Source organism: Geospiza fortis, unplaced genomic scaffold (genome assembly GCF_000277835.1).
Source record: "Geospiza fortis unplaced genomic scaffold, GeoFor_1.0 scaffold130, whole genome shotgun sequence".
Lineage (NCBI taxonomy): Eukaryota > Metazoa > Chordata > Aves > Passeriformes > Thraupidae > Geospiza > Geospiza fortis.
The window spans coordinates 4968633-4993359 of NW_005054300.1; the positions used below are offsets into that span (position 1 = coordinate 4968633).

At 43.2% G+C, this 24727-nt stretch overlaps 1 protein-coding gene across 1 annotated transcript in view; it reads right to left on the reverse strand.

Annotated features, from left to right (window-relative positions):
- The window catches only part of SUFU (SUFU negative regulator of hedgehog signaling), an 87789-nt gene extending 63068 nt beyond the window's left edge, over positions 1 to 24721 (reverse strand). Inside the window, exons 1-3 of the mRNA XM_031062222.1 lie at positions 24711 to 24721; positions 18942 to 19076; positions 941 to 1077 (exon numbers count right to left, since the gene is read on the reverse strand). Coding sequence (XP_030918082.1) covers positions 941 to 1077; positions 18942 to 19042 — 238 coding nt within the window. The 5' untranslated portion in view covers positions 19043 to 19076; positions 24711 to 24721. The remainder of the gene's footprint in view (positions 1 to 940; positions 1078 to 18941; positions 19077 to 24710) is intronic.
- Between the last annotated feature and the right edge of the window lie 6 nt (positions 24722 to 24727).

Genomic DNA, 24727 nt, shown 5'->3' on the forward strand with positions numbered 1-24727 from the left:
TTCAGCAGGTACCAAATACTACAAATTCAATAATCATCGATTTACAAGGTACTTTACCTGTAAAGAGCCTCAAATTAAGTTAAAAAATGTTCTTTAAATATTTTCATTCAGATCTTGTGATGCTGGAAAGTGCCTTTCAAGTACATTAGCCATAAGCCATTCCACAGGTTTTCATGTGCTGGGACTCAAAGTAACATTCAATCTGCTGATGTAAATGAAACTATGAAAGAACAGTGCAAGAGGATAGTTTGTAGGTACCCTGGTTCCCAGTTTTCTGGCAATTCTCCACCAGCAGTAATGATTCACAACTGTTAATTCCTTGGCCCTCACAGTCCTTAGCATTCCTTACAACTTTTACATTTTCACATCTCAACAACACCATGTCCATATGCATTGCTACTGCTTGGCTGCAGGACCACAGGAAGGGATTTGCCTGTGATGGAGCTCCAATGTTTTTGGAAGTTCTGCTGAGAAGTGAGACCTTATCAGATGGCTGTTCCTCAGCCATTCAGGATAATCAAATGTGTTTTTCTTGCTGAGAGAAGATACTGGACGTGGCACGGTTTAGTTAATGAGGAGGTGTTAGGTCATAGGTTGGACTTGATCTCAAAGGTCTTTTCCAATCTAGTTCATTCTGTGATTCTGCGATTCTGTGAACCCAGCTATGCAGGAAAGAGTCACTGGGCAGACTTCCTATAGTTACTGACTGTTGTGTAACTTCAGCTTTTCAATACTCAGGATTTGCAGTAACCTGAACAACAATTCGTTTTGTCCCTGCAGACCGGGCTGGAGGAAGGAACACATTCTTTTGGGTTCCCACACAAAGACAATTCCCAAGACCTGACTGGGTGCTGATGAGACAAGTGTCACACCCTGTAACAGATGTGACCCTTCAGAAGCAGAGCAGGAAAAAGCAAGGCCTATATTGACCCTGTGGTACCTGACTGGAAGACGTATCTGGCCAAGCCTTGCATCAGCTCTGCTGGCCAGGTGGGTGGTGCCGACTCCCCCGTCTCTCTCTTCAGCCGGAATGTCAGCTCAAACCCAAAACCACTCGGTCCATCTGTTCCTGTAAACCTGGAGGGAATGAAAAATAAAAAGTCATGACACAGTTCTTGTAACCAGAGCAGGATTGAAGATTAGGACCATGGAAAAAGGAGGAGTGTTTTCCTCACAGAACCAGCCATCCATAGAGTGGAATCTGGATCCTGTGTTCTGTAACCACACATGCAGATCTACCTGACTGATACACAACAGTGGCAGCCTCACAAATGCAAAGTTGTATCTTGGACAACCAGCATCAATATAGTGTTTTATTAGTTTCACATATCAGTTAGTAAAGGAAAAAAATAAATATTTCTTAGAGGGAAAAATAAAAATGCTTCAAAGTGGATAATTTTCAAGAACTGATTCCAGGAAAAAGCATAAACCAGAAACTGAAACACATTATGAATGGGTCAGTTTTAAGAAAGATCAAAGTTAACAAAAAGCTTTCGAGCTGATGTTTCACAGCTATATTTTTTTGGAAGTAAGATGGCTCCCTATTGAATTTCCTCCTTTCAAAGCATGTTCTGAAACAACACAGCTTTACTGCTAATATGAAATGAGCTTGAGTTCAGTGGGCTTTTTTTTAACCCCTTGGATCTCTGCTTCCCAAAAATAACTGTTTAAAGAAGACCACACATGCTTTACATTGATCCCCCATATGAAAATTACTGAATAACAGAAGTGTTTAGGTGAGTATCCATCAAATCTAAAGCAACACTTGTATTTAGGAGAACATTGCTGGTCACAACGCAGTAAAGCTCACAGGCAACGTTACTTAAATGGATTTGTTCATATGGTAGTGTGACTCTTAAACAGAGAATTACTAAATAAGAAAAAAAAAGGTAAGAAAACAAGCCTTAAGCTACTTCCATTATAAGATTTTTTTTAAATCCCCAAAGATTCAAGACATACCTTCCAAAGAACACTCTGAAAATGCAGCAGCATACAATGCTTATATTTGCAAATTAACAGTTAAATCTTAGAAGAATTTTATTTGCATCTAAGAGATTTGTATTTAAAGATTAGACTTAAAATGTTTTTGAATAGTTAATGGTCACAAGTTGGTGAAAATACAGGGAAAATTTATAAACATGTAATTCACCTGCACTGTGCAGCTGTTCTGAGGTAACAGTCAATAAAGTGAAAGTCTTTGATCTGTTTAATTTCAGCTTGGTAATCTGGTTTTGAGGAAATTGTGACACATGTGGCTTTGAATACTCATGATTACTTTGGAAACACTTTATGCTTAATTTAGACAGGTCTTTCACAGAAAGAAATATCAATATTCAGAATGTAATTAGCATAGTAATTTTATTAGTATTTTTGCCAAAGGTTTTGCTTTTGTTATCCAACAGCCAAGTTATGCAGCTTGGCTTCTCTTACAGATATCTTTTTTACTGCAAGTGCTCACACTGGCCCCAGCTTCAAAATTGTGATAAGGGTGCATCAGTCTGCTAGCGGAAAGGCAAGTAGCATGGGAAATTATTTTTCTCAATTAGAAACCTAAGATCTCCAGATACATGTGCCAATGGAAGACAGAACAAATGGCTAATCATCTCTCACAAGGACAGAGATACTTCTCATGTGGAAACACTCGGTCCTCATGGCAGTCTTCTCCTTTCAGAGTAGATCTCAACTGCTTAAGCGTTATCTTAGGAGGATGTCAAGAAACTGGACAAAAAACCCACCACAAAAATCTTGCAGGCTTACAGATTTTCAAACTTGTGCTTCTTCCTGTAAGTTCCAAATTTTCCCCAAACTTCCAGAAAATTTCTAGAAAATCAACCACTGTCATCCAGCCAGTCAATGAACAAGCTAAAACCTCTAAGAATATTTCCAGAACAGAAAGACCAGACAAGCCTCATTTCCACCAAAAAAACCCAACAAAACTGGGTGGAAGGGTAACAGTACACAGATGGAAGAAATCTTGCTAAAGCACATGGAAGCTATGAACTCTGCCATCGACCTCCCCACATTCTCTGCTACCTGTACCTGCACCAATCTGCTCCCTTTCCAGTGGAAAGCATTCCCAGCAGGTCAGCCTGACACAACTCCTGTGTCAGCTGCAGAGGAAACACACTTTGATGATAGCCTTTGATCTACAGAAACTAGATTCTGGCACTATTTGGGGCTAGTTTCTCTGAGAGCTAGGGAAGTGAGGAATGAGATTATAGGTTTGGTGTAGGTTTTTCTGGTCATGGTTAGGTTGGCTGGGTGCTTTTGTTGTTTTGTTTTTTTCCGGGTGGTTTGTTTGTTTTTGGGTTTTAGTGGGGGGTTTTGTTTTTTTTTTTTTGGGGGGGGGAAGGGTGGTAGTGGCTTAAATCTGAAGGTAACCAATTCAAACTACAGCCAATTTAGAACAAGGACTTTGGAGCTTAGTTCAGCATCTCAGCACTGAAGTGCTTAACAGGTAATTTATTCAGTCAAATTCTTGCAGCACAGTAGACCAAAAGCCTCTCAGCTTTACAGTAAGATGATGGTCTGACATGGAACATGTGCAGGGAGAAAGGCTCAGAATTAGTATTTTGTATCCCTGCATGGCGCCGCTACACAGACTGAAAGCTGCAGTACAGCATTAAATTTCTGTACTAACAGATCTGAATATTTCACATAGTTTGTTTTATGCCTTGGTTCTGGTGAACCCTGGAGTTTTGAGTGAAAGTTTCTTCTAAACACTTCCAAAACACAAAGGGGGAAGGGGAACTCCTATTTTGCCCCAAAACTAAAGATGCTAAGTATAAAGAGCCTGCATGGACTATATCGTGCCCACCACCACTTTGCTCCCTCCAACATAAGGGCACATCACCTTTTTAGCCAACCCAACTGCAAAGCAACCTGGTAAGTTTTCAGAAAAATAAACACTGGTGGAAAAATTCTTGGCTTGCTGCATGCTCACTGGCACACATCAGATAGTTTAATATTATGACTACAGCAGTAATAGAAGGCTCTGGTATCTGCCAAGTCAAATCCAACCCCATATTTAATATTAAAACGTTATTTTGTCAAAAGAACAAAAACAAACCTTTCAAAAGCCAAGGTCATACATTACATGCCATTCTTAGGTTAAAACTCCCGTTATCTGTTCAGCAAATCAGCTCAGAACAAACCACAACTGCAGCACTGTGCATACGCTGGAGGAGCCTGCCTTGCTCCTTTAATGAGGTAAGAGTTTCACTGATCATGATATTTAGTTCCAGCAAAAGAATCCAAAGAAATAGAGGTCCCTTTATTTACAGAGCTGTGCAACCAGGCCCCCCCGAGCCCCCCACCACCCCATGCTCTGCCAGGCCCTCTTCTGAAACCACATACAGAGAACTGAAAAGCTGCTCCCCTCTGCAGCAGAGTACCCAGGACGTTTTTCACATCAAATAACGCAGCTTAAGAGGATCAAAAGCCAAAGTAGCCCTTTGCTTTAAAAGCAGCTCTGAAAACCAGAGGCTTCTCAGTTGAAATCAAAGCTATATGCCAAAGCATTTTCATTCTCACTTTTGCAAGGAAGAAGGGAAGGTTTCCTTCACTGCAGTGCAAATGGCAGTATTTCTGCAATTCTGCTTTTGAAAGCCACACAGCTCAGTACAAGGAGCAGAGTGTACTAAGTGTTTGTTTTTTTGAGAGTTTAAGAGTATGTGCATATAAATATATTAGGTGAACCAATCCCTGGAAACGGGAGTTTACATAGGGAAATCACTATGATTATTTCAGCCTGAGAACAACAAGAAAGCTCTTTCAGGCTGTTTGGGGATAGTTAGGACTGCACTTTCAGAAGTCACATCTGCACTCCCAACAGCTTCAGAGAGGTAAACTGACTCTCTTATGGAAAGGAAGGTCACAGCACTCTGGAATGACTTGTCCCAGACCCAGTTTTCAGCTGCTTCAACACTACATTTGTGAAACTATTTAAGATGTCTTTTACTTAAACTTCTTAATTGCATCTTTCCACATCTTTTACAAAGACAGTTACCTCTTCTGCTGCTGGGGAGCTACTGTGATACCATTTTGAAGGCTCCAGAAATACAGTATCATTACATTTCTAAACCTGGTATCAGAAAGAGCTGCTGTTATTGTATCAGGACCAATTTTAATTGTATCCACAACCCCCATCCCACCCACCGAAAAATCCTCAACAGAATAATTGCCAATCCATAGCTTTCAGTACTCCAGATCAGCATCTCAGGATCTTTTCAAAGTTTGAGGAAGTGGTCAAACCAAGGTGACAGGCAGGATCCACCACTCTGCCTGATGAGAACAAAGCACTTGGGAGTCCAACACTCAACAGTGTTTTAAGGCTGCAGAGCTAATACCTGTCCCAGAAGATTTTTCTATTAGGTAGCAAAGAGCCTACTATTAGCAACACAGAGGACTGGTGTCACAAAAAGCATCAAGGTACCCAGTGACCAACCTCACAGGTCCTCCTTGAAAATCACTTGAATCACCTGAGACGTGAATCACTTCCTTTTTACTGATCACTAAAAAGCAACACAAAGGGTGGTCTCCTGTCCAAAACCAAAGTAGAAGACTTCAGCAGCCACTGAGCTAAACACTTCAGCATCTCTATCTCCTGGGAAGGACGTCAGGCAAGAGCTGATGTGCCTTAAACAAGATTATGCACAGTCAATCTTCTGAATTCAAGCTCCAGGTGCATTGTACAATTTCTACCCACCATAAGCAAATGACCCTAAGATTTCAGAGCTTAAGGGAAAAAGAAAAAAGAAAGAAAAAAAAAAAAAAAAAGGACCCTACCTAGTGCTTCCAGCATTTTGCCTAACAGGAAGCAGTTGTTTTTAGTGCAGCTGTCAAACAGTATAAAACTCTCATCTGAGAACCCCAACAGCATGCCGGGAGGTTCCTGTAAAGCAATTCCATAAGAAAATAGGCACAGCAACCCCTTTACATAAAAGACTTAAAAAGTATCCAGAAGAGTAATTCCAGCCAAAACCTACCTGCTTACTCACATATTCTCCTGGATTGTCTCCTGACATTTAAAAAAGTATTCATTCACATACAAATGTTTGAGAGAAGCAAGGGTGGTTATCTGGATGTCAGATGGTTATCTCTTCAGAGTACTTAGCAGGAAATTCCATGAGCTCCTGCTGCCCCAAACTTGCACACACAATCTTACTGGACTCCTTTGTAGCTTGATTTAAGAAAATCTTCATGCATAAGCAGGGAAAATATAAACACAAAACGAACACATGCTCAAAGATTTCTGTTCATGTAAAATCAGTTGGAAAGTGAGTGACACAGGGCTCAGAGATATCAGTCTGTAGCAGCTGCTGCTTAGAGCTCGCTCTTGCAGTACATCATATCAAATGTGTAAGCCATCAACCAAATGGAAAACTCTTCTAGAAAGTTAAATTGTTTTTAGAGATTTATTCCAACATCTAAATCCAAACAGATGCAGAGTACTCACTCTGCAGTTATTTGGAGGAGTTTCTCAGCTTTCTGAAATACTCATGTAGGATCCACTTAGAAAGCTTACACTGAGATAGAGCCGAGTAAAAATTTGTGAATTGATTTGTGCTGGTCAGTATGAAAACAGAATTGTGTTTCACTGAGCTACCATTCAATGAGAGAAGAGCTGTTACAGGGCAGAGGGGGAAGAGGAGACAAGATATAGTTTCACTCACATATACACAACACTGATTTCACAGATTTTACTATTCAGCTTCTTTAAAACTCAGCCAGTTACAACCTTGTCCCTGAAACCCGGAGACTCACAGTTTAGATTTCGTTTTTACAAAATTGTCTCTGTAAATAACAAATGTTGATACAACAGATAAATTGTTTTTTCCTCCAAACCTACAGAGTCAAGTCAACCTTATTCGTAATTCTGCAGGCACAAGTGTTTTATATAGTGCCATTAGATATTGATCAAACTCTGGAATCGGATCTAGGGATGTGATCCGAGAACTCAGCCCCCTGAGAAAGCATCAACTGGAAACTTTTGGAGGTCCCTTCCAATCCAAGTGATCCTACAAATCATCATGGCCAAGACTACAGGTATGAACTTCTGTTACTGATACTCTGTACCCAGAACTGCACTTGCAGGCCCCATAGCTAATAATTCACAAACACTGGAGTTAAACTCATTTTGACAGAAGTGGTTCCTATACTGAGCTCCTGCTCAACCACCTACAAAACAGCTCCTGAACTGTGCTATCTCCAGCCTTGTATGTTAAAGTAAACCACCATTAGTTTTCTGATCACCTAAATGTGCTGGACTGCAAGTTCAGGCAATCTGGGGGTTGTTTCTTTGAGGCTCTGCTGTCCATGCCATGAAAGTGGTAGCATCTGGAAGGAGGACAAGACCATGCTTAGTTGCTGAAGGTTAATCTCTTTGAGCTCTAGAGGTTTGGAAGCATTATTGTCTCATTCTGGAGAGTGCCAACATACAGTCATACCTGTAGGGATAGTGCTTGCAGATTAAGGGCAAAAGGCTGCAAAGGCCCTATCAGTGCCAAAGAGATGGATATGCCTGATTATTAACAGGAATACTCTGAAAGTGCTCAAACAGCATCCAGGTAACCTAAGTTTGAACCTCCTGTCTGCTGCAAGCTTCTCATCCTCCTCAACAAGTTACTTAGGGATTTGATTCTCAGATGTAAATAATGATAGTTCCCTGCTTCAAAGAGTAATGTGACACACTCATCATATAGGAAATGCTTATTATGCTCCATCTATCAAGGTCACAAAAGCTGGGAAATTAACTCCACATTCTGCACAGCATGGACAAACGCAGAACACGGGAAATGACTAAAGCAACCAAATACGAAACAGGAGGCTGCATGGGATATGTCACTCCCTACTCCAGCAAAAGATGTTCATATGAGGGCAGTTTACATTTTATTTCCTCTATTTTATGGTGCCTGGATGTAGCTATACCAGTAGGTTTATTCTTGCATTACATTACATAACTAAACTGACAAGACCAAACCAGTTCCTCTTCATGACTTCCAAAGCAACTTATTAAAAATAAATAAATCTTTGTGCAATCAAGTAACTAGACTACTGACATATGTTTCAGCTCAAGGGCTCACACATTTCCCCACAGAGCTACTCTGGCTTTCCACTTCATGGCCAGCAGAATCAATCCCAGCCCAGGTGAGATGTTGAGAGCAGATTCTGAACCACCACAACCAGCACCACAAGTGAGGCTGTGCTTCCTGACAAAGAAAGTGCAAATGGTTTCACTGCAAAAGCCTGGGAAGTTGCAGTAGACTTGCATCATCTTAATGCCCACTGAAAGGATCTGGAAAGAAAAACCAGGAGTACAATAAGGAGCTACTATTGCATTCACAGAACAAGAGTGAAGGCACTAATGAAAAAGAAAACTTATCAAGATCTGTAACATTTTATTTAAGCTGCCTATTTATGCTGCACTTCAGAACTACTCAGACTTCATTTCTACAAGGCCCAGAAGAACAGTGCTCTCATTTGGCCTGTGCTGGAGGTGATTCTGCCAACAAAGCACACAGTCACTGCACAACACAGTGCTTTAGAGAAGACAAACTTCCATCTGCACATGGATCCCACTTCCTATTGGATCTGAATCCTTAGCTCTAATAGACAGAGAATGGTAATACATCTCCACAACTTCACCTAAAGGCCCACTAGGCAAGAGAACATGAGCAAAGGGCTAGTTTGAGCCAGCGTGGCTGGGAAGGGCAGTATTGTTGTGTTTGGTGAGCAGCCGGGAACAGGACACCAGCTTTCCTTGCAGTGTCTGCTGGCTCTCTCCTAGCTGCTACTGTGGAAAGTTCTGCAGCTGCCGGGAGGAACCTATTCACATAACAAAAGTGCCTTTCAAAAGCAGTATGGGAGGGTGGAAAGAATATGAAAAAACCCTCAAAGCCACTGACAGCTACAGTTGGTATATTTCAGCATTGCCTAAAGGTCCCAGGCGAGGATCAGGACTCCAATACCTTAGAATAGAAATAGTAGAATATAAATACTGGTGTCTCCCATTACTTTCCTGCTGGCTAAAGAACATACCTTAAGAAAAATCATGCAAGAAGCGAACTTTAGTATATCCTTGAGCACACTTTTAAGACTCTCATACAATTAAGTTCTCAGCTGTGCAATAAATTAACTCAGGGCATAAAGGGTATTCAGGAGCTTTTAGGAGCCTGAACTCCAAAAGCCTGCAAACAGGCTGCAGGCACCCATGGCTGGTTGGCAAAATGCTCAACGAGAACCAGCAAGGTGTGCCTGCAGCCCAGGAAGTCAACTGTATCCTGGGCTGCACCACCAGAGGTGTGGCCAGTAGGTTGAGGGAAGTGGTTCTGCTCTTCTACTCCGCTCTTGTGAGATCCCACCTGGACTGCTGCATCCAGCTCTGGGACTCCCATCCTAAAAATAACATGGATCTGTTGCAGCAAGTCCTGAGGATGGCCATGAAGATGCTCAGAGGACTGGGGACAGGCCGAGAGACTTGGGCCTGTTCAGCCTGAAAAAGACAAGGCTCCAGGGAGACCTCAGAGCACCTTCCAGTACCAAAAGGGCTGGAGAGCTGGAGAAAGACTTTTGACAACTGCACAAAGTGACAGGACAAGGGGGAATGCCTTTAAACTGACAGAGAGTAGGTTTAGACTAGATACTAGGAAGAAATTCTTTACTGTGAGGGTGGCGAGGCACTGGCACAGGGCTGTCCAGCAAAGCTGTGGGTGCCCCATTCCTGGAAGTGTTCCAGGTCAGGCTGGATGGGGCTTTGAGGAAGCTGGTCTAGCAGGGATTGGAGCTAGAAGATCTTTACAGTCCCTTCCAACCTAAACCCACCTATGTCTCTCCAATCCTGATGGATCTTGAATTCAATCCCCGATCTTTCACTTCATCAGCTATAGAAACCCAGACAATTCTGTCTTCCTTGGTGAGCTGTTACATAGTTTCTTTTCATTGCAAAGGGTGCACTTAAAAATATACTGATGAGAACCATGAGAGATCTTACTCAATTAAGCAGGCAGTGAAAGGTCCTTGGAGCTTGAGCTGTAATTCCAGGGAAAAGAAAGCACTGGACTGCTGGTGAAAGACTCCCAAAAGAGAAACGTGAGACATCTGCAATGAAAAGTCTACTACAGATTTTTTTTAATCTGCCTTTAAGTGTTAAGCTTCTCCTGCAAGACTATCTTTCCTTTGAAGCACTTGAGACTTCTAGGGCTTGTGAATGCTACATGAACTCTACTTGTTGTAAGATAATGTCCAAAAGGATAAAATAAATCTTTGCCTCTTAAAAATCAAACAAAGGAGGAAAGAAAGTGTCATTACCTCACCATCCCTTCAGTGGCTCCAGGCTTACCCCTAAAAATTTTAATAGTGGCAAAATAGTTTTGCTTCTCAGTCAAACCACTTCAGTTATGGAAACTGCAAAATGGCTCAGCTTGTCTTTCAAACAGAAGCAAAGTTGGGAGAGAGATGTCAACTTACAGCATATTTCAGTACTGCCTACATTTGAGTGCAGCAAGCAGGAACACTCTCTTCGTGTTCCTGACCACTTTTGCAGGAATAACCTGCCCAGTAAAAAACACAGAGGTCAGCATACAGCTCATCACAACCATTCTGTTAGAGAAAATCCCCCATCTATCTCTGAACACTAAATACTTTGCTTTTCCGCTTAATGTTACTCTTCTGGGTAAAAAAGGAATTCAAGGCCCAGAGACATATCATTTTTGCGTAATAAGGTTATACATATGGATTCAACTTAGCTAGGAAATGTCAACTTAAGGCTTGTCTTCATGAGGAAATTTACTGTAACTAGTCTACCAGTATAATTATATTGCTGTAGTTCTACTGGTAAAATTCCCCTGTTGAGCCTTATTCATAACAACAGCTGCCTTTATGGTTTATTTTTGTCAACTATGCCAAAAAAGGCCCCTGCTCCAGAAAGGCCACAACAATTTACAGGGGAGGAGGGGAAGGAGCAGTGCCAGTGTAACTGGAACAGTAGAAAGAATAACAGTATAGAAATGGCAGTATTTCTTTATATAATGAATTATTTGATACAAAAAAAAAGAGAGTGAAATACTGTAAGAAAAGTATACTGTACATCAGACCTCATGGCAGGTGAGGTATGTGCCAGTTTCATGCTACATTTCATAGCTTTGGTAAAGGCCCCCAAGCCAGACACTGCTCTGCATCAGCCCCTCCGAGTGCATCCTTTTGTTCTCACCTCCTCCCCAAATGCTGCAGTGCATTTTTCCCAGGAGTACTCTTTTCCCCCCACTTCTTTATAGAAGCAATGCCTTGCCACCCAGCAACTGCCCAGGGCCCCCTGGACTGACCCTCCAAAACAAATGGGCATTTAAGACCAGTCCCTCTGGTTTACAGTTTGCATCTCAGGAACCAGGGAGAGCTGGAAAGCAAAGAGCACTTTTTGCAAAAAGGATTTTAAAACAATTGCCCTTCGCTTCGGCAGTACAAGAATGCTGAGCTAGACAAAACAATGAGCCATCTGTGCACTCTTCCCTCCTTCCCTTGTCTGTATCCTCTGAGCTTAAATCAGAGCTCCCCAAGAATGGCCGAGTCCCCCTTCACCTCCGCCCACCCTGTTTACATCCTGAAAAAAACAGTTTTCTGGCCTATTTTTTTTTCTTTTTGTTCTTAAGAGCCCTTGCAAAATCTTCCTTTAAACCTCAGCCCTTTGTCAGGTGGTATCCCATCTAACCAGCTTTGTCAAGTGATGAAAAAATGCCTCCCACCAGTGATCCGGTCCTTGTTTACCATCCCTAGAGGCAGAGTGGCACTCAGGAGCCCTACTCACCCCTTTGTCCAAGGAAGGCAATACCATCTGAATGGGAGACCACCAAGATTTGCAGCCCTCTTTTGTTAGCCTGGTGTCACTGCCTATTGGGCCTTGATTCAAAATTGAGATGACAGTAGAGAGGCAGCTGAGTTAGGTCATCACCATGGAGCATAGAAGAGAGAAACACCAATAGCTCAAATTTCACATAAAATTGGTAACTTTATTATCAGTGGTAATTTGTTGTTACCAATTCTAGTCAAAGACTCATCAAGAAACATGCACTATTCTAGTACTAGTCAAGAAGGCATGTTCCTAACACTAAAAACGCATTGAGGAAAAAACAAAGGGGATTAGGTATGAATAACAGCCTTCAGATCTATTTCTTCAAACCTTTATTTTGTTAGTATCTCTATTCCAGGCAGCAAATGGATTAAAAAATGTCAATGATCTCACAGCTGGAATGGCTGCACCGCTCAAAAATACTTTAACCTTCATGTCGTACTGAAAAAAAAGCTGACTGCTTTTTAATTCTTGATTTTAAAAACATCATAAACAGATCTTTATCACATAAAGCAACCTTTCACTAGAAGACCCAGTTTTGATCCCCAGTCGCTTCTCTTCCTAGCAGGCTGAACTTGCTGGGAGAGCAGAGCCTGCAAACTCTCCCACATCTCCACTCATTGGAGATCAGAGTAAGGAAGCCATGTCTCAGATCAACTCTCCTCCAATGTGCCAAGATCATAAATGCAGAAGTTCTGTTGGCTAAAAAACTCCATAACATCATCCACTTTGAGCACTATGTCCCTTCCCTGCAAGGCAGCAAGAGGCTCATCCTAACAGGATGCAGCACTGGAGCGCAGACCCACAATCGAACAGGAAGTGGTGTTTGCCTTCAATGCTCAGCCCTAAACCTTCTTCCAATCTTTTTCCCTTTTTTTTTTAATTGAAAACAGTCCTTCTTGTAAATTCAACTACTGTGCTGTAAACGTTAAATGAATTTCCTTCAATGCTTCAAAAAAACATTCCAAATCTAGCACAGTTCAAGAGTGGTCTCGTCCCACAGCCCCTGCACGTAAACACAGATAGACCGCAGCACAACGCAGGCTGCTCTCCGTAGGTGGCCCACATCTTCCATTTCATTAAGGGCACTAACTACCTCCAGCAAGTGACATTTGGAAGCCAAGTGCACTCTGCCTTGGAGAAGGAAAATCAGATCTCCCTGCGGTGACCGTAGCTTCAGGGGAGGTCTGCCTCCAGCAGTGAAACACAAGCCTTAGAGGGTTCTGGTGCACAGCAGCCACTGGAGGGACACTCTCAGTGGGACACATATATAGGCATGATGCTTGGTTTAACTGGGTTTTTGGGTTTTTGTTTTGTCTGGGAAATAGAGAATTGAACCCTACATGATCACACTTGTGCATATGTTTCATTAAAATGTCTGAACTCATTGGTCAAATTCAATCCAGTCCTTCAGAGCAAGAGTTGTCCCAAAAATGTCACACTTCTGCAAAGTACGTAAAAACAAACAGCCAGACAGAAGAGAAGAATCTACAAATATTCCCAGTAAACAAGTAGAAGCACACCTGTATTTCCAGAGAATCCACAGAGGTGAGACTTGTTAAAAGTATCTTAATTATAAGAAAAGCTCATTCTAACTCATATCTTTATAGGTATGAAAAAATCTAATCACAAAAAAAAAATCAATTAAAAGACATATTTTATTGTGCTGTGCAGCTAAACTACTCTTTCCTACTCTGACAGATTCTCAAATAAACTATCATTGAAAGAAAACATTTTTTTTTGTTGTTACAGAACTCCCTAATTCTATCGCCTCTCCCTTTGCAATCTGCCATGAACTCTCCTCCCTCCCCTCTGCTTCAAACAGAAGACCAAATGAAAAGATAAGCATTACATTTGGGGTCAGCCTTTGATAGGCAAACAAAACCTGGGAAGAAAAAGGAAGTCCAGAGTATGGTGCCCACCCCTTGGACCCTCTCTCCTCCAAATCCTACCTCTTGTACTGCTTTCCTAAACTGATGCTCACTGATATCCTCTTCCATGTAATTCCCTTTAACTGGGGCAGATGCTTCACCTCCAGCAACCTCTCAAGGTAGACATGCTGAACTTTACAAATTTTATCTGAAATATGGATCTACCACCTCTCCCTAATTTACCATTTTCCAAAAGGCTCTCTGTTTTATCATGAAAACAAAGAGGGGCAGAGTTACTCTCCACCATTTTAAAAGCATTTAGTTACCTTGGAGTTTGGTGTAATATTTCAGCAGTGCTTTAGGCATGTGGTTTATAAAGCACTTAGGGACCCATTAAATAGCAAAATTTAAGGCTAAAGGCTGGCAAGCTGAGGGCAGTGAGCTTTTAAATTTATGAAAGGCTACAGAACTAAGAGGCCACTAAAGTGATAGCTGTCAGCATCACTCCATCCTACATTCATGCAGGTTCAAAGGAGAAGCCAGCATGCACTCAAAAGAAAGAGAGCACTCGTTCCAACTTCCAGGCTATTTTCTAAATACTCTTTTCAAACTCCTTTTATACTCAGAAAAAGCCTTCCAGAAAACATCCACCCCTCTGCAAGCCTTGTATTGGTTACCTGATCCACTTTTGCGCTCCTTTTTCTTCCTCCCAACTCTAACAAGCATCCTTGCCCTTTTACAAGTTAAGGTCATTCAGAGGATCTATACAAGCAAGCAGAACACAAGCTGGACTGAAGATCTTGAAAGGCTCCTGCTTACCCTCACCTTTAATAGGGAGGCACCACCCACAGAGACAACACGTTATCCCGGCATGCACCACTCCCTCCTGATCCAAATGGAAAGCAGCACAAATCAAAAGGACCACAGCAAGCTGGAACCTGTTGTCTCAGCGGGTGGTACCCTGCATCTGTAATAGAGATGAAGGCAGCTGTAATCTCTTCGGTTTTATGCAAATGGGTGCTGCACTTCGGCTCCTGGCTAGGGGCCAGGGAAAAAAACAAAACCAAAAAACCCCAAACCCCACCACCCTTGTCAGTATGAAACTGATGTAGTAAACATCAAAACACAGTTGGCATGTCACTTTGTGGGATGTGGGAAGACCACAAATAAAAATCTTATCTCAATCTATCCATAATTTAAGCCTTACTTTCTATTTCAGCTCTGAATTACAACCCTGCAATTTTAATACAAATAAGACTATTCAAGGTGCTCAGGAATTCTACTGCATCATGGTTTTCACTTTCCATGCACTTTAAAGTGTTCAGAAGAGGAATGAGCACTTGAACTACAGAACAGTTAAGTGGCTATTCAAACCTTGGCCTTAGAGCAAACTGAACTCAAAAGCCAGTCTGAGAAAAACACATTTTCCTTCTTAGTCCCTGGACAGCCCTGCAAACCTGTGCCAGCACAATCTGGGGTTGGCAAACACTGTGGCACCACTATCATCTGGTCCAACTTCCTACACATGCAGAGTAATCCCGGACCACATGGCACAGGACTGTATCCAGACAGTTCTTTAGTATCTCCACAGCCTCTCTGGACAATCTGTTCCAGTGCATGGTCACCCACACAGTAATTAGGTTCTTCCTCATCTGCAGGTGGAATTTCTTATGCATCAGGTTCTGCCCATTGCCTCCTGGTGTTGTCATTATAGTGCAAGAGTTCTATTGTCATTATGTTGCAAGGGTTCCATATTATTAGAGTTTCATACCTCCTTGATGTTTCTTGTAGGCAGCTCCTCTTAGCACTGACTCTTTCTTGTCCCCACAGTAGCCAACTGACTCCAGTTCTCCCTCAATCAACCAATCCACTCTTTTATAACACTTCTTATTGGCTACAGGTGTGGCCTGTTAAAATTAGGCCTGCTCCCAATCTCTAATAATTGGCTCAGCTGCAACTCTTTAGGGCGTAAGGTTACATTCTATACCACCTTCGTTTACCCATACTGTATCCCCCTACATCCTGGGTCAGAAACTCCTGAGGGAGTCAGCTGAAGCTGGCATTGCCACTGATGGAGTCTGAGTCCAGCTACACCTTCTGATGCTGCCTTCCTCGTGCACCTGTTCTCCACCAAGGAAGAAATCACCATAATGTTTGTAAACTGCAGGGATGATCTGCCCCTTGACCTCACTGATGGCCTGGCATCAGAACACGAACCTGCAACTGCCAGCTGAGGCACTGGCTTTGTGCAGACACAGGGACACATTCCTTGCTGCTGGCATTGCTGTGGACAGTTGCTGCCAGCAAGGAGTGGAGAAGAGTGCAGGACTCAGCATCTCCTCTCCCACAACTGCACTGACCACATGCTTTCTGCCAGCAGGCTGCACACACTCACCACTGCAGTGCAGAATCCCTTCAGAATGCAAGCCTGAAAAAAAAGGCCCTACTTTACCCCTGCGGAATGGATTCAAGAAGTCACACATTTGTTTTGATTAGAAAGAAGATAGAGAAAGCTAAAAATGGAGTATAACTTGCAAAAACATACTGGAAGGATTTCTGCTGCCACTCAAGTTGTGCAACATGCTCAACTGGAGAGACTTATTTCCATGCAAGCAGCTTGGCATGAAATCCCACTGAAAGGCCTGTGGTTCCCTAATGCTGTCATGACATCATGATTTAGGATTTTTAGAGCTATCAGCCCAGCACAGCTGGTGTCATGGTTGCCATTATACCATGAAACACTGAGGGGTTTTAAATGAAAAAGGTTTCCTTGTTTTAAATTCTTAAGATTTCTTCCATCTTATTCTACAGATTCCTAAAACCAGACTGGTCCGGTAAGCAGACTATAGCTGATACGTAAGCAGAGCAGGAAACAGTGCTGCTTTAACTGAAAATAAATCTGTCAACAAGGAGGCACAGGGAGAGCTCTACTTCAGACTTTTCAGGTTCTTATTTAAAAATATAAATTAAAGTCAACATTTTCACATTATTTGCTACATCTGTTTGCTATTCCATTATAAATAAAAATACGGGGCCTCCAATTCAGGAATTTGTTAGTTCACTCACAAAAAATCAAAAAGTCCTTTTCATTTAATACTGCATTATAATTGTTCTAGACTGTACTGTATTACCATGAGAGGTCCAAAAGAAGTAAGCTACACGTTACCCAAACTGGGCAATTAAAAAGACCTTTGGCAGTGTTCTGTCTTTCCCTTTCTAAAGTATGAAGGACAGCAAGGCTATGGAAGTACATCCTTGTTGTAGGAATCCTGCTGACTGTCACAAGCAGATCCAGCTCTGCACTCTTTGTAGATAGCTGGGAAACAAAACATAAAAACAAAAACAAACCGTTTCCTGTCTCCAGAGGCCAGGGCAATTGAGAGCAGAGTGCCACACTGGTTTTAAAGGAAATATACCAAAGAATTGAACAACTGCCCTGCAACCCTATGCTCCTGCCAACCATTCTACAGCACACTTTACCTGGGACAGCAGAATCCCAAAGCCCTTCAAGCAAAAAAGAGACATATTTTCTTAAACAAAGCTTTATTAAATTCCCTGTCAGAGAACAAGAACCTCCTGTGTGCATAGGAAAATCCACCACATTCCTACAGTGTGCACCAAGGGCTGCTGACATGCAATCCCCACAGCCATCAAATTTCCAGAGTAGTTTTAGCAAACAACAATTGCTCTTGGGAGTGAGAACTGCTGATGAGGGCTCCGGTCCTTTGAAAACCTTCTCTCACATACCAGCTGGTAACGTCAGGTTCAGTGTTTAGGAGATGTGTAGGTCTTGACAGCTCTACCACATGCATAATTGTATATTAGGGCTTTTGGACACAAGGTAGAATCAACCTACTTGAGAGGATAAATATTATTATGCTTTGTAGCTCCAAGAATGAGGCCAAATTAAAGGTGACAGACTGCAGACAGCTGAACATCTCAGGGCAAGTGACACAAGGACAGTGCTGTGGAGCTGGGGATGCTATTCCAGCCAGAAGGGAACACACACCTGATCTATGAACAAAAAGCACCATGTGAATGCCTACATGTTCACACTAAGATCTCTTGGGAGGGAAGGAAGCCTTAAACTTCATTTCTTTCACTTGCCCTACTTTTCCTCTGCCTCGGCAACTATCAATTGAGGTTTGTTGTTAATGGTTGCTTAAATGTCCCAGGCAGATCTCTGTGACACTAGAGCCCTGTATAAAACCCAGACTTGTTTTCTGAAAAACAGTTCTGTAATGACAAACACAAGGAGAAAAAAAACAGGAGAAACTGCCTTGAGGAATGGGTAAAGTTAAAGAAACTGCCCAACTGCTGCTGTTGCAAGAGAAGCACTTTGATGGAAAAAAAACTGGTGGCTGAATCTTAACCAAGACAAACAAAAGGAGGAAAGCTTGTGTGAACAAACTGAAGGCTTTGCTGCGCCATTCATCAAGGACGCTTATCCTGCAACTATAACTCAGTGCAAAGATAGTTTCAGTAAACAGTGACACCAGAAACATTGTGCCATTTCTGGCTGGTTAAAAGGCCATGTTCACAGCCCCAAAATCATGATGGCCTGGCTACTGCTACTCACTTCAACTGAAGTTAAGGAGTAAGGTCAGCTAATGAAAGAATAGGGTTAGCTCATGCTGCCTGCTTGGTCTAACCCAAAGTTCCTGCTGGAAACCATTCATACCAACAACCTAAGATAATAATTTAATTACTGGAGAAAAGACAGTCAAACAATTAGAGTTTTAGGCTTCTGTTACACAAATTGACACTTCATACAGCAGCCACCGGAGTGGCAGTCTGCTGACAGTAACACTGCTGTGCCAGCAACAGCAAAAATGCCCTTACAGCAGTTTTCCAGAGGAAGGCATTTAACATGCACAGGGAGAGGTCAGGATTTAAGTGTATGACCATAACAGATTACAGAGTGTGAAAAACACAATAAGACAGACAGTTAAAAGAAAATTTCCCAACAAGTTAAAAGAAATTTAAACAAAAACCCACTCAACACTGAAAGGAAATATACTGCATTCAAAGCTTCAGAGGGGAATACAGAATGTCTTCTACATGCAAGCACAGGCATACGTCATCTTTTCTGAGACCAGGGCTAGGGTGTTCTCAACAGAAAACCAGCTGTTCAAATAATATGAGCAGCAGGACAGGGTTTTACCTACACACCCCCAAAATGCAACACAAAACTCAACACACAGCTACAGAACCTAAATTACACTTACTCATGTACTCTGTTGTCTCCATACAAGTCACTTAACCCAAAGCTGACGTAGTGCCAGTGCTCAGGAACATTCAGTGCTGGGTTTCCCAGGTTTCTGTACATGCTAACATAGTCCAGAGGGTCAGGTCCTCCCAACCTGCATAAAAAACAGAAAAATTATTACATAAATTAGTTCACTCAAGACAAAGGGTAAGTCTCCCCAGGTGCTAGAAGAGGTTGTACAAAGACCTGGTTTAAAACAAAAATTAGAACATTGAAATTACTGCTAAAAAAGAAAAAAAAGATTGAGGAGAAAGGTTAGGTTAAGTCCATAAAGCTTTGAACACAGGAAGACAAAGTACATGTGTGCAACATGCTAAAAATGCTTTTAATGTTAAAGCATAAAAACCTCCGGAAAATCATATTAAGGCTTCCACAAAACACAAAGAAAATTGAAAAACTGTGATAGTAAAAGAGCAATGGCTGTATCTGCATTGCAAACTCTTAATTCAGTCCAGAGGCACGTACCTAAAAAAAAGTGATGCTATTCCAAGCAGACTTTGAAATTACTAAGTTTTGAGGAGAGTAATCCACACTTCCGAACGCAGACAAAATAGTTCAAACAGTGGAGGAGAAAAACATTGATTCAGTAAAACTAGCAGCAAACTTCTAAAAATACACCACTTGCATTAACTAAGAATGAGTAAAAAGCACCACTGTACCCTCTGCATCAGCATTAGAATGGCTTCCTTAAAAGAACATAACTCAAAAGTTAATGCAGCACAGGCAGGTTATGCTACACAGCAACCAGCAAAGCCTGCAGCCACCCTTCCTGCTACAAGGCCCAGGGAATTGAGGCTGTGTGCCAGCAGAGAGCAGAGCACATCCTCCTGCCACTCACGTCACCTCTGTCTGAGCAAAGACAGGACAACTCCCTGCTGAAGGAAGGAATATGCTGGACTGTTTTGCTGTTTGCCCTGTCACTCACAAAACACCTACCACAAGCAGTTTTGGCACAGCTGAGCAGCTGTTTAACCACTTTGTGCCTACAACACACTATGTCTTCAAGTAGAGCTCCTAGCTACTCCAAACAAGAAAATCCAAACTCTCAAGACCCCATTCACTGAACAAATGATTCTACACATCAATTTCTCTCATGTCTATTGTCTGTTTAGACCCTGACACAATCATCTGCAGGTTGCAGGGCATGGCTGTGCTTCCTCCGCTTGTCCTGAGGGTTTGTGTATCATGATACGCAGTCTCCGTGGCTGGACAGATGGATCCAGCCCTAATGACAGTGAGTATTCTCTGCACTCCTCCTGTTGCCCAACCTTATCAAGTCTGTAGAAAACAGCTTATCAGCTTGGTGTACTAAAAGGCCTCTCCACAGGTGTGCAGTGCTGCCTTGCTCCTACTGCTGCTGGCAAAAAAACAGAGCAGTTGTCTAACATGACTGACTTTACGTAGGGCAGCTTCCCACTCCTAAGCCATATATTGCCATCATGGTGACTGAGACCAGTTGCAGCTTCTACAGCAGGTCAGTCAAGGATGCAGCCCAGGATATCGGGGCAGGACAGAGAGAATGAGCAGCTCACCCCCAGTAGTGGCACAGGTGTTCATTGTCAAAGGCTACATCAGAACAATGCAGCCTCCTCATATGACAAGCGGTATCTTCATGGCATAAAAGGCAAAGTGGTGAGCAAACACAGGGAGAGTGTATCAGACCCCAGGATGGAGCTGAGTCTGATCTTCAGTAGACACCTGAAAAACTTGTTTTCAAAGTCTAGCAATAGTTTGAAACACTCAGGAAAAAAACAAGTCCCCTGTGACACCCTTTTCTCACCTGTTCCCTTTCACTGGCATCAGGTCACACTGGAGGCTGAGGTCTCTACCAGAAACACCCATCCAGGTGGTGGCTCTGTTCACAGCACAGCACCTGTGTCCTGGCCAGTGCTCAGCCCTCCAGGGATCCATGATGGAAGCAGTCAGATGGAAGCAATTGCAGTCAGGATGGTCACTCACCCTGGAGGAGTGGCAGTGACCAGCAGCAGCCACACACAATTATTACTGGACTGGGATGATCTGGAGTGAGGGAGGTTCATGCACTGACCAGTGTGAGAGGTTAGTCAGCGGTCAGAGCAGCTGTATGGGCTTTGCAATAAAGGGAACACTGCTAAGCAACCAGCATCTCCTACATAAAGAAAACCTGTTTCCAAACTGGGTTTAATAACACTTTAGGAGTCAAACAATCAATGCTGGAACACTGCTGACACAGGCACTCTGACACTGACAACACACAACAGAAACCTCTATACTGCCATTTTCAGGACAGGGACTATTCCATGAGCACATGCTTTTCCCTAGGGCTACTCAAACATACTTGTCAGGTCTGATGCAGATGGCAAGTCCTGCCTAGAACAGCCCCAGGCAAGCCAGACACCTCTCCCACACTCCTGCCAGCAATCCTGTGTTTGTCTCCAAAGGCCAAACTTCTCAGGAGAGCTGCAACACCGCACCACCAAGAGGTGGCCACAGCAACATGGCACCAGGTGGCCTGGAGAAGCTGAGCTCAGCCCTGCCCAGAGTTCACTACCAACTAGTTCACATGCTGCTCAATTATCCAGTCACACCATCTTTAATCGCTGAGAAATGTAGTAGGCTTGGAAGAGATATAGACTAAAACCTGCAGCAGTGACTAATTAAATTTTGAACAACACATATCCAAGCCATACACCTATCCCAAAACCACCACAACTGCACAAACATCCAGCATGAGCTTTAAGCCAGCTACCTGCAGCACACAGTAACACAGCCATGGCAATAATGCTCACCAAAGGTTAGTCAGCACAGATATTTATCCAGTTTCGGTGGCAGGTTTCACTGCTCCCTGTCGGCACTGCTGAGGTACATCCTCCTCCCACCCACGGCTGCCGCGGCAGGGTTCGACCTTGTATCACAATCTACATATCAGTACATGCACTCACACAAAGAGCTGGAAGCGTTGGAGGATTTTATTAGGAAGAGCCCAACTTCAAAGCCAGAGGTACAGTACAAATTTGTTACATTCTCTATTCATAGAGCTCATTCAGGAGCAGGAAGGGCAGCCTCAGGGGAAACCCTGTATTTGCATCTGCACCAAGAGTCTTCTCTTGACTGATGTTAAGAGCGCTCTGAAGTTTGTGTGGAAGGAGAAACGCAGAGGAAAGGGACCCACAATGGAAAGACATTGGAAAACTCCTAATTCATTCACCCTGAAAAGTCCTTAGTGTATTGTTTGTAGTCACTTTCCAGCAGCTGACAATAGGATTGCTTTTCACAGCTACCTTTTGACAACCCTTCAGAAGTAGTCTGTGATTCCCAAAAGGCCGCAGACCACAGCTCACTGCACAGGTTTTTGAGAGTATGGCCTAAATTTAAGATAGGTGACAAAAACCCAGTAGTCGAGCCCAAATTATGCTTATTTCAAAACCCATCACAAAAAAAAGAACAGATTTGATTTTTGCACCAGCAATTCTATGCAACAAGATATTTCAATTTGAGATATTCTACCATATTTTATAATAAAAGGGGATACTGGATATCAACAGACAAACTCCATCTTGGTGCACAGCCTTCACAAAAACAGACAGAAACTCTTCCAAGAAGTTCTGATTGGATCCCAAGCTATGCAAATAGCATTGTAAAAGACTAGTTCCATTAAATATCCACATGGCTAAACCCCTTTGTGCAACAGGCATGGAGTTCTGCAGATTCTCCAACGGTACACAGGATCTGCTCTGATCTGCAAGCCAAAGACTACAACTTCAGCTCCCTGAACAAAAAAAACAAATTGCTGTTAACCATAGAGAAACTGATACACATAATTAAAAGCTGATTAGTGTTACAATATTTCTCCAAAGGCAGAGAACTTCATTCAGCCATTTCCTCTTCTAATCTAAACCAGCTAATAGCTGGCAGCCCAGGCAGAGTAGGACAGAGAGCGTTGTGGCAGGAGTCGTTCTACTAGACATAACAAAACCAAGCTCCAAGTTTCACCCAAGCACAGGAAAGAAAGAACTTGTGGCGTCCATGGAGGCTTTACCTCACACAAGCATTTCCTGCACAGGACAGCAGTAGGAAGCTCACCTCTACAACAGAAGCTCTCAGCTCTCACTGCTGGCTGAGCTAACAGCTGGAGGAACCACTAAGTGGAAAATGCCAGGATAAACAGGCCTTCACATTACTTCTTACTTGCAACCTGCCATCACTGCCAGCAGTAATCATTTTAGTGTTTGAGCTCCAACTGCAGCAAAACCCTAATCAATCCCTTAAGCAACAAGACTTCTTCCCAAACAAGGGTCTTTGCCATTCTTTACTATAGACCTAAATTTCCCTCAACCTCCACAAATCCTATGCCAATACAGGCAGTATGCTTTAAGCTGTTGATAGAAAAGAAGAGCTAAACGTGACTAGAAATGCTTCATGAGTATCTAAGATTACACATAGGTGTAAAAACAGACTGATCAGACCACCACCAAAGTACTGATGTGCACAGATGACTAAGAAATTATTTATATTTTGAGGTCTCAGATTTGCAAAATCTTATCTCAGCCCATTGTGTCATTTTAATACAATATTCCCCTAGGCTAACAGACAAACTTCTTGCTGGGATCACTTAAAAAACTACACTTCTGTGGACAACAACAGCAATAGCTTTGTCTGTCAGAGCAGCACACAGGGAGGATGCTATTCTGCTGTTGCTCAGGACTCTAATTAGATAAAAACATACAGGTTGAAGTGAGCTATAAATAAAGAAGCTCAGCATTTACTAGTTTTTTTCAAGTGCTGGGGTAGGGACTGGCCAATGTCATGTAAAGCAAACTTTCAGGGGTGACTTGATCATGTTCCTTAGCCCCAGAAGTGTGGGCTGAGCAGCTAAGCAACAGCAAAAAGCAAAAGGAACTCCTCTTGACACAGGATTAGACGCTAGACACTTATCTTGATAGCTAAACATCCAAGAACTTCCTTCATGCCACTCTCCCACATAAACAACTGCTGTTCCTGGTGTCAGACACTGTGTCAGCAGAGACACTGCACAGCAGATCCACAGTCTGTGATAACACATGGCTGCGTAAGGCCAAGGGAAGCTGGCACTGCCCCGTGGGCTGTGTGGGTACACAGGGCATGTGTCCGGCCTGCAGGCTGCAACAGCGGCTTCACCCCGGTCAGTGCCACCACACTGGAACCCCAGGGTCCTGGCCAGAGACAGAGCTCTGCCTCCTGTCCAGGGGGAAACTCCAGACCCTCATCTTCTGTGGGAACACCTCCACTGAGAAACACGCACTCCCTTTTCCTAAGATCTGCCCCAGCTGGGGCCTTCATCAGCAACCCCTCACTCAGGGACCCTCCAAATCACCCCAGAAACCTCAATGCACTCTCCTGATTTCAGCGCACATCTCTCTAGACCCTTCTCCTATTGCCAGCACATTCTCCCCAGGAGCCCCCTCCAAACACACGCCCCAGGCAACCGACTGCATCCCCAATCCCTCCATGCCCAGACCCGCTGCATGTCCCCAAAACTCTTGCACCTCACCCCTAACACAGGAGGCAACCCCCAGTCCCTCTCCCCTTGCTGCAAACCCTCCCCAGCCCCTCCAGCTTACCCGTGCAGCGTCCCCAGACCCAGCGCTTCTCCCAAACCTCTCCCGCTCCCACCACTCCTCCCAAACCCGCTCCTATCCCACACAAGGCGCCGGCCCCACGGCTCCCCCCAGCTCCACGCAAGACCCCGGCCCCATCCAGGCCGCCTCACCAGTACTTGAGGATGGC